This window comes from Dromaius novaehollandiae, chromosome 21 (genome assembly GCF_036370855.1).
Source record: "Dromaius novaehollandiae isolate bDroNov1 chromosome 21, bDroNov1.hap1, whole genome shotgun sequence".
NCBI lineage: Eukaryota > Metazoa > Chordata > Aves > Casuariiformes > Dromaiidae > Dromaius > Dromaius novaehollandiae.
In genome coordinates, this window is record NC_088118.1 from 11113824 (window position 1) to 11123327 (window position 9504).

The following is a 9504-nucleotide window of genomic DNA, read 5'->3' on the forward strand; positions in this document are numbered from 1 at the left end:
ATTATGTCTATATAAATAGAATAGGCCTATTCTTTGGTCCTGAAGACAAGTTGCACAGGCTATCCTGCAGCCATTTGGCTAAATTCTTTTCACACCTCCAAAACAGTGGCTTTTAGTATGCACCTAAAGGCACATACTATCCACCAGACTACTGCAGACATTTTCAAGAAGTGCCCAAAATTGCACTAGGAGTTGTAACAGAATGGAACACTACAAGTGTCCACACCTGCACATATTTATTTATATGCTAACATACATATATATATATATGGCCTACACAGCCTGCAGGTCTTGATAGAGGAATGAATGAGGAAAGCTGTGCTGAGTTAAGGAGTCTCATAACTCATGGGAAAGGTAAAGAAATGGATCCCAGCCTAGCACTTGCACTGCCCTTCCACAACGTTGTGAAGCCCTCCAGAAATAGTTTCACCCTGCCCCATGTGAGGCTCAAACTGTGTATGTGCATGCATTTGCTTATTTTCCTGAAGTATGTAATTCCACCAGTTCACAAATACATGCAAGCTTAGAACCTTAGTAGTGTTCTTTTGCAAGCTAACCTTTGTACTCTACTAAGTTTAATTTTGTAGATCATTTTTCCCATGTCTTAAATGATACATACTTTAGATGAAGCTCTAGGTCTCTGCACAAGGCTTTAACTGCTTCCGCATATAACTTCTACTAAAAAAAGTACATGGACTCTTTTACATTGTATTCATCTCCTTTGCCTCACCAAATTCCCTAAATCTAATATGATCTTTTCACCAGAGTCAATTTGTCATTTCCAGTTCTTTATTAAAAAGTCAAACATTTTATACATGTGTATATACATATGAACAGAATTTTGTAGAACACCTTAAAGCTTCTCCCCTTCCCTTCTGTTCCACAAACTAGCAAAAGACACTATAAAAATTTCATTCATATTTAAGAAAGGATATTTATCTAACTGCATTAAAGTGTAAAATATAAATTGAAACAATTTAGAGATGGTTTTGACTGACTTACACAAATTAAGTACAAGATTTTACCAAACCAGCAATTTGTATGAGAAAGAAAAGGAAAAAAAAAAACAATTAAAAATATCAACTGCAATCCAACAATCTGTATTCAAGATACAATGGATAATTTTATTTATAAAATGGTCCTGTATCAGAATTGTTCACTGCCACACAATACATACATGAGATATGAAACTTGATCTACAAAGTAAAATGTTCTGTAGAAGCATGAGTTCTTGAAGTGTTCTGAATATTAGCCCTCATTTACTAGAATCCATAGCACAGCTTCAATTGGCGTAAGTAGAAGACTGGATACTTAATAAATACGTATTTAACACACAGTTAAAAAAAATACACAGGTGTATGAAAACTGACTGGAAGTTTGTACCGTTATCAGTGTTAATTGTCTTGGTCACGGTAAAAATAGCTTATACTAAAGCACAGAAAGACCTGTTAAGACCAGCCTGTCCTGATTTCATAGCAAAGTTGAGATGTATTGTGAACCCCTGCTTTCACCTCATTGTCCATGGCCAAAGGGTGCAAAGTCCTCTCAACATCAGACACAAAAAAACATTGCTGTTCTTGGATAAACATACAAGAAGGACTCATTACATGAAACAGTATTTTTACAAATAATAATAAAAATATTCAACACTTTCAATTCTTCTTTTTCTCTGCTTTAATTCTCTGCTGTAGTGTCTTCAGTTCAGTCATTACATTCAAAGTTCTGTAAACCCAGGTGACCTGAAAAGTATGAGTATTATTACATTCAACTCATTTTTAATATAATGTGTACACACACACATGCACACACACATTTACTTATCAGTTTCATGAAAGAAGTATCCATTTAAATAAACACATACCACAATTATGATAGTATTCACCAGAAGTGGTGCTGAAAAGACTAGTGAAATAAACATTCCTCTTGAATCAAAGTATTGGTATTTAGAAAATAGCCTGATAGAAAAGAAAAAAAAAAAAAAAGAACATTATTCACTGTATTCCACACAACTTTATATGTTCATAATAGCTGTTCTACATGGATATTGGCCAGATTATCCCACTTCTTGGGAGCCCCAAGCATGGGACAACATTCTACTGTATCAAGCCAGAAGAAAGGGGTCGTCAATATCTAATCAGTTATGAACATTCATTACAATACCAGCCTTTCTTTTTTTTGTAAGGCTTTATTGTTTGACAGAACCCCCCCACACACACACACACAGTATCTTTCCAGAAAGACTATTAGTATTACTATAGTAATCTTTCCCTGTTACACTGGGGAAAGATTAGTTCAATGCTTACGGAAAAAAGTCATCAGTTTAATTCTGGTACACAGACTAAGTAAACCAGGCAGATTTTCATGATATTTATGCACATAATAAGCATATAAAATACTTAGCGATATTTTTGAGAAATGGTGCTTAACTTCACCTTATTAAACACAAACAGCTAATGAAAAAAAAAAAAAAAAAGCCCATGTCCTCTTTCCCTTAACTGTACTACTCTGATTTTCTCTTAGAGTTAGTTTACAACAATCCATGCAAACAAAAAGTGTTTTTCTTCTTTTGATTTTTAGTCAGTAAACACATGTTAACTGTTAGAAAAATTACTCTTTCCTATAAGCTAAGTTGAAACTATATTGCATTGTATGGTTTTGTCCAAAAGGATTTTATCAATCAGTGCAACAGATCTTCCACCATCACATTCTCTTGATGAGACATGAGTGACTCTTTCAATTAATGTTTTTGGTGGAATGATACAAAAAAATAACTCATGCATTTAAATGTGAAAGGGAAAACAGTTACCTCCAATTCATAGCTGCTAATTCATTTATATATTCAGCACAGTAAACTAAACCTACTGTACAACAAAAGAAAAGTATTGTTAGATTCAATACTTCTTTAAAAATAAACAGCAAGTTATCAGTTCTAAGATGTATACGTACTCTACATTAAAATTCCATGATCCTCAGAAAATTGTCACACATTTAACTACATAAAGCCAGTTCTGAATGTTTGAAGTGTCCCATATAGATACTAACAAATATTAAGTGATCAGAAAACATACTTGCAATATTACAAAGAGACATAAAATCCTGCATATCTGAGCTTACAGGAAGAGCTCAGTATACACATGAGTATTTTTTTTTTAAATCAGTATTTTTTCCATCAATCTTGTTGATGATTGCTTCTAAGATAAATCTGTAAAATAAAGTCAGCACTCCCCCCAGACTGGTATAGAATTAAGATATCATTTTAGATGCTTTAGGTTTTATATCCACCATTACTATCTAAAGCTAGTGTACTAAACATTAAGAGTAAATTCACCAGAATTATAAACAAGCATTTATGCAGTTCCTTCCTACATTGCATTGCGTCCAAGTCTTAAAAAGGTAAATCCCTTCTATTTATAGTTTTAACATTTTTGGTCATTAAAATATCTAGGAGAAACACTGTATTTAAAACTGCTTCACAGAAGTGTTTTGAATTCACTTATGAGGACACAGCACAAGCTTTGTTTGTGGTAGGTATATAGCAGAGCAGTCCGCTGCAGTCCAGTGAAAACTAGTATATCCTTATTCAACAGTTATATGTAGCATAAATGCATCAAGACAGCAAGAAAATCCATTGAAATCATATGTTTAATAGAAAAGCAATGAGACTATATATTATCCAATTAAAAAATTTCCTTGTTTTGTTTTTTGTGGAAAATGATACAAGGAGAAACTTAAAACTGCTTCAGTCACTTTAAAGATGACATGCCCAAACCAGTTTAAAAAAAAAATTTGGTGATGTGAAGGGGAATGCCATAATAAACAATATTCTGTATTGTTTTGGCATCAGCTGGGTTATCTTTGTATGGTACTGCACAATATAGATCATACTTATCATGTCAAGGTAAACCAGTGTGATAATTTTGTAGTTTCTTTAGTCATTTTTTACTTTGTACAACATAAAATATTTTTTATTGTTGATGTATCACCAGTGGTTCAATTTTTCAGGGACGTACAAGGCTGTGACTTGATAAGGATTTTTTTAAGCACTCATCTCGCTTACAGGAAATTTACATCATACTTGCATTGAAAAGCCATCAAAGATCAGTTCCACTCCAATTTTCAATGCAATTAGTGCTTGGGTGTGCAAATCCATGCTGGTAACACTAAGAATACTTTAGATGAAGAATCTAAAGTAAACCGAGCCAGCATGTCATTAGAAATTCTACATGCCTAACATTAAATTTAAGAAAGAAAATCCTGACTTTTTAAAAGGAACACTTGGGCCTAATGTGTTGTACACGTGGCATCACTATTTCTTCCTCTGTACTCTGCAGTTAGAAATGGATTTACAGAAATTTACTAAGATTTCTATATTAATTTTGGGAGGTAATTTACATCACTGAAACCTTAGTTTTAGCTGAGTTACGTATTTGCAGTTTTGAGAAAACTGTGATTCCCCTTTCAACTTAACTAGTTGACTAAATGATATTTTAAAATGTCAACATAGTCTTCAAGTGGAATTTTTTGCCTGTGATTCTCTTTAACTTGCTCATCCTTCCTCCATTACTCTGTAAGCATGACAGAACTGAGGCAGTGTGTACAGCCATAACTAGAACCACGGTGCTGCTCGCAGCACATGCATATAATCAAATCCATGACATCTTCTAAAACAAATACCCTCCGCAAGGCTACTCTTAAGCCAGTCAGCCACAAAGACAGAGCTTTGGTTAGGCAAGGCCACAGAGGATCCTCAGGCTGACCTCTGACAAATCCTGAAACAGCAAACACTGGTACCGCAACGGTAAGAACCAGGTTTGCTCTTCCTCATGCCATTCGCACAGGTGTTAGTCAGGCAGTAGACCAGATCCAGAAATGAATCCAGCCAAAAGCTGGCCATATTTCCTGAAGGGCAGCATTAGAAGAAGGCAGAGAGTAACTGCCAGCTTGTGAGAGTCCTTGTCTGCTTCTCTAGAGTAACAGCAATCTTCTGTGAAGCTGTGATACATAATTAACTATGAAGAAACCTTATTTATCACAAATCCTCCCTAAGGCCAAAGTTTCAAGTCACTACTTCATATAGTCTTGGAAACAAAACAAATAGGCACATATGCTATAACAGCTTCTGTGACAATGAAATGCAAGTAAGTATTATTGTGTACAGGCACATGTATTAATAAAAGAGAAATACTGCTTTGCATGCCCTTTAACTATTGTAAAGCATATCACAAAACCCAGTATTACGCAGACATATACAGAAAATTGTAATTACTAACCTAGAAGAATATCTTTAACAGTATTAGTGGCATAAAGGATGCAGGTGCCGCCTGCCACCCGAAAGGCAAGTTCAGGGAAGCAGCACTGCACACACTACTCACCCACGCAAAGGAAGTGCCCTATTTGCACCCGATAGTGCTGCAGAGAGAAGCACGTCAGGAGGAAGCAGAGGACGTGGAAAACCGCCAGCCCCACCAGCCAGGGCTCAGACCAGTCCGTCGTCTAGGGACAAAATTAAGACAGACTCGGCGATCACGCAAGCTCCATCAGGCAGCTTTCCTTTCCACACCCCACACGGAAGAGGAAACCCCCTCTCGCCCACCGGCCCCGCTCGCAGCCACGGGGCGCCCCAGAACAACGCCGCCGGGAAGGTGCCCGCGGCCCGGCCGCCCGCCCAAACGCGCCCCCCCCGCGCAGGGGCCGAGCCCCACGGCACCCCCGAGGCCGGCGCCGTCCGCACCCCTCCCCTCGTCGGCCCCGCCGCCGCAGCGAGCCGCGAGCGCCGCGGGGAGCCCGGCTGCAGCGAGCGGGGGCGCCTCACCACCAGCACAGTGCCCAGCCCCAGGGGCGCGCCCCGCGGCGCCTCCACGGCGGCGGCGGCGGCAGCGCCCCGCCCCCCGCCCCTCCCCGCCGCCGAAGCCTCGCGAGAAGTCGCCCAACGGCTGCCGCCGCCCAGGCCCTGCTCCGCGACAGCTAGGGGCGGGGGGAGGCCGTTTGCGCGGTGTGGGTGGCGCTTCCAGGGCTTCCCGCCCCCCTTTGGGAGGGCAGAGGCGGCTCTCGGCAGCAGCGCGGGGAGCAGGGCTGCCCCGGTCTTCAGTAAGAATCGTCTTTCCTGCTTCTGGAACTGAAATTTTCTCAGTGGTGACTCGACCCTCTCAGAGAAACGGCAGAAACTCCTGTTAGGTTTTTAGTAGCTGACATACAAGAAGATTGGCAGAGAGTATTTTCTGTGGCAGTTTGTTGCATAGTGTCAGGCTGCTGTCAGGGCTTTCCGGGCCCTTCAGATCTGCAGCCCTGTGCCGTGTTGCCTCTTCGGTCTTCCCTCAGTAACAGTGCCTGGCTTCAGCTGCTTTAGGATGAAACTGCGGGAAAAAAAAAGGACAGTGTTAAGCCTGATTGGAAATTTCTGACTAGAAACCACTTGAACACTCCAGGCAGGAGCTTAAGTCTGGTGAAAAATGCTAATCTTGCAAAAGAAAAAAAATGGATTAGTGGGCAATGAAAAGGGGATAAGACATCTCATTCACACCTTTGTTTTTGCTAAATGCGTGTAGGTTTCGAGGAACCTACCAGTCTTAAAGACCTATCGCTCTTAAGTAGAAATTTCAAGTTCAGGTTCATCGGCTAAGACAGCAAGCTTCATGATCTTAACAGAATTATCTTTGTCTGAACCACAAGGCATACTGTTACGCAGTAGCTCTATGCTGTGGTTTTCATGACATTTCTATTGCTGTCATGAAATTATTTTTTCTGAAGGTTTGGCTTACCAGATCTGAAGCTTTGGCTTACATTTTTTGCCAGATCATTTTTATATGAAATTGGGTTTAAAATTTGATTCATGAAAGTTCATGAAGTGCTGCAGGAATGGGAACTCTGACAGCTTTTTTCAAAATGTTTGGAAGTGCAAGCAGAAGTAAACACTATAAACACTTACTCTACCATATAGACAAATACAGGCCTCAGTGTGAACTGTAATCTCTTTTTAGTGTCATACTTCTGCAATTTAGTGTGAGTTACCTAAAACTGAAGATGTTTTTTTCCATTTTGTTTTAGGATTTTGGTGGTCTTTTTCTCAGCAACAATAATATCTGGAGGTAAATGAATGGCTTTGCACCATCCTGCTTAATTTTACAATGCTTTAAGTAACAAAGGCTCTCATTTCTATTACTATTCTGATCTTAGTTTTAAGACTGGAAAAAAGAAAAAGATGTTTTCAGCCCACATTATAGATTGGGAAATAAGGCCAAGAGAAATTGACTTGTCATTTAAAAAATCTTACGATTAATGTACTAGATTAAATGATTTGGGATTTCTGTAAATGGGGAATCAGTTTCTTTTAAATTGCTCAGTAACTGACTAGAATAACTGTCTGCAACAGCTGAACAGGTTCAGTGAATGGAAGATATAGTAGATGCTTTATGAGCTGAATATGCTGGTCAGTGGTGAATCTATCATACAGGCAAGCTGGCTGGATAGAAAGTTAGTGGCTTATTATGACTACAACATACAGTATTGAAAATTTTATGTAGTTTTTACTGTCAGGCACTGTAGAGAGCAGTCAGTGCAAGCTTTATCACAAAATACAGGCTGCTTCTATGAGACTGGCTAGGATAAAGTCAATAATGGTGTTTGTCAGCAGGTGGTAGCAGATACATAAGTATTACCAACACTTTTGTGTGATATAGGTTAGCTTTCATTTTTCATGGAGAATGGAATGTGAAGCAGAACATACTTAAAAATAACAAATACACACATTGCTCTTTTATAGGGAAAGGCCTGTACATTTTTCCTGTTACAGCTTCTCTGCAGATCCAGCATGCTACATTCAGATCTTAATTTTAAAGATACTATAGAAACAAGAGGTATGCAATATCAATGATGATGTAGAAATATTTCTGTTCTTTTTACTAAGAGTAACTAGACAAATAGGTTTTTAAAACTGAATCTCATTTTTCTGTTGTAAGATTCAGATTCCTATATAATTTCTGTCCAGGCTACAGTATAATCCATTTTGATTTTTACAGGAGAAAAAGGAAAATGTATCCCTTTTAACAAAAGAAAAACTTAATTGTGCATAGGTAGGTATCTAAAATTACACATTTATATAAGTTTAGGTTGCTGAAGACCGAGCTCAATGACAAAAAAGATCTGCTTATGGCAGAGAATCTCAAAACTGAGTGCTAAACTATATTTTAATCATAGCACTGGGAGCTGGCCAGCAAATCTGGGTTTGTGCTAGCCACTACTTGGAAGTGCCTTTTCTACTTACTGTGGAAGGACATGCAGGTTAGAATCTCCAAGTAAATAGGAAGGAACTTTTGTTTTTGAAATTCCCCACACATACTGAAGTGCTGCCCTTTTTTTTTTTTTTTTTTTTTTTTTTGCCTTTCTTTAACAAATCTGTGAATTAGCAGGTAGATAGTTCTCAGTGATCTTATTTCATTAAGATCCTAAGTGTAGGTTCGTTCTTGTGGTATTGTATTCCTAATTTTTACCTCAAGAAGCTAATGTCCCTTGTAATGCAAGAGCTGTATTTAGAATATCTTTGAAAAATGAAATATCATACCAATATCTGTTGTCCTTGTACCAAGCCAGCCACGTCCTACACTCTTTTCTTCTTTGCCTTTGATATTGTTCTGTCTCTGCAGGGTATGTTCCATTATGAACTGGAGTTTGCTTAGGAGTGATGGTGGTGGTGTGAGCTATCCAAGCTTTCCAAGCTGGGTGAAACAGAATTTATAATAGTCTCAGTTTAAAAAGGCAATTTCTTGGGGAAATGTTATTAGGAACTTTCTTGTTCTTAAACATCAATGAAAAATACACGGAATACAAAATAGAAATAGCTCATGACTTCCCTAATGTGACAAGATCAGTCCAACAACAGGCACGTCCTCTGATCATGAGTTGTTCACACATCAAGAAAGTCAGGTCACAGCTTGCGGTTATTCTGCTATTCTTGTCCTTAACATGCACATTGATTTATGGCTTTGCGTCTTTGAGGGTCTGCTTGGAGTTGGTGAGACTCAAGTTGTTACTTCATTCTTTGAAAGAAACCCTGAAGTTGGTCCCCAGGCATTTCCAACAACCTTTGAACATGGAACCATGATTTCTTAAGCATGTTGTTTTCAAGAGTACTGAGTGGCTGATTGCACCATATCAACGTGCATTGGCCCATTTTTGTTTGGCTTATTGCATTCTGACTGACTCACTCAGAAAGTGTGACCCCAGCCTTGCCAGACAAAGCAGTCTTTGGTGAATTAGGACCAGGTGAAGCCACCCAGTGCAGAAGTTCATCAACAACAATAACCTTGACAAAAAAGCAAAGTACATTACAGTTATAAAAAATGTTAGTAGGAGTTGGGTAGCAAAGTTTGTCTTCCTTTTTTGTCATTATTATTATTATCTACCTCAGACCAGATTAATCTCATCAGCTGGATCTTGACAGATGTAGTCAAGATCTTGTGCAGGTGGTGCTTCTGGCTTAGTTGCACTTAGTGACAGGGTTGGGTGCCC

At 38.7% G+C, this 9504-nt stretch overlaps 1 protein-coding gene across 1 annotated transcript; it reads right to left on the minus strand.

Moving 5' to 3' along the window:
• Positions 1–767: 767 nt before the first annotated feature.
• LOC135330445 (transmembrane protein 18-like) lies at positions 768–8273 on the minus strand. The gene is made up of 6 exons (XM_064524092.1): positions 8261–8273; positions 5813–5964; positions 5373–5493; positions 2807–2861; positions 1862–1955; positions 768–1739 (listed from the first exon to the last, which is right to left on the minus strand). The coding sequence occupies exons 1-6, from the start codon at positions 8271–8273 to the stop codon at positions 1653–1655; spliced, it is 522 nt and encodes a 173-aa protein (XP_064380162.1). The 3' UTR covers positions 768–1652.
• Between the last annotated feature and the right edge of the window lie 1231 nt (positions 8274–9504).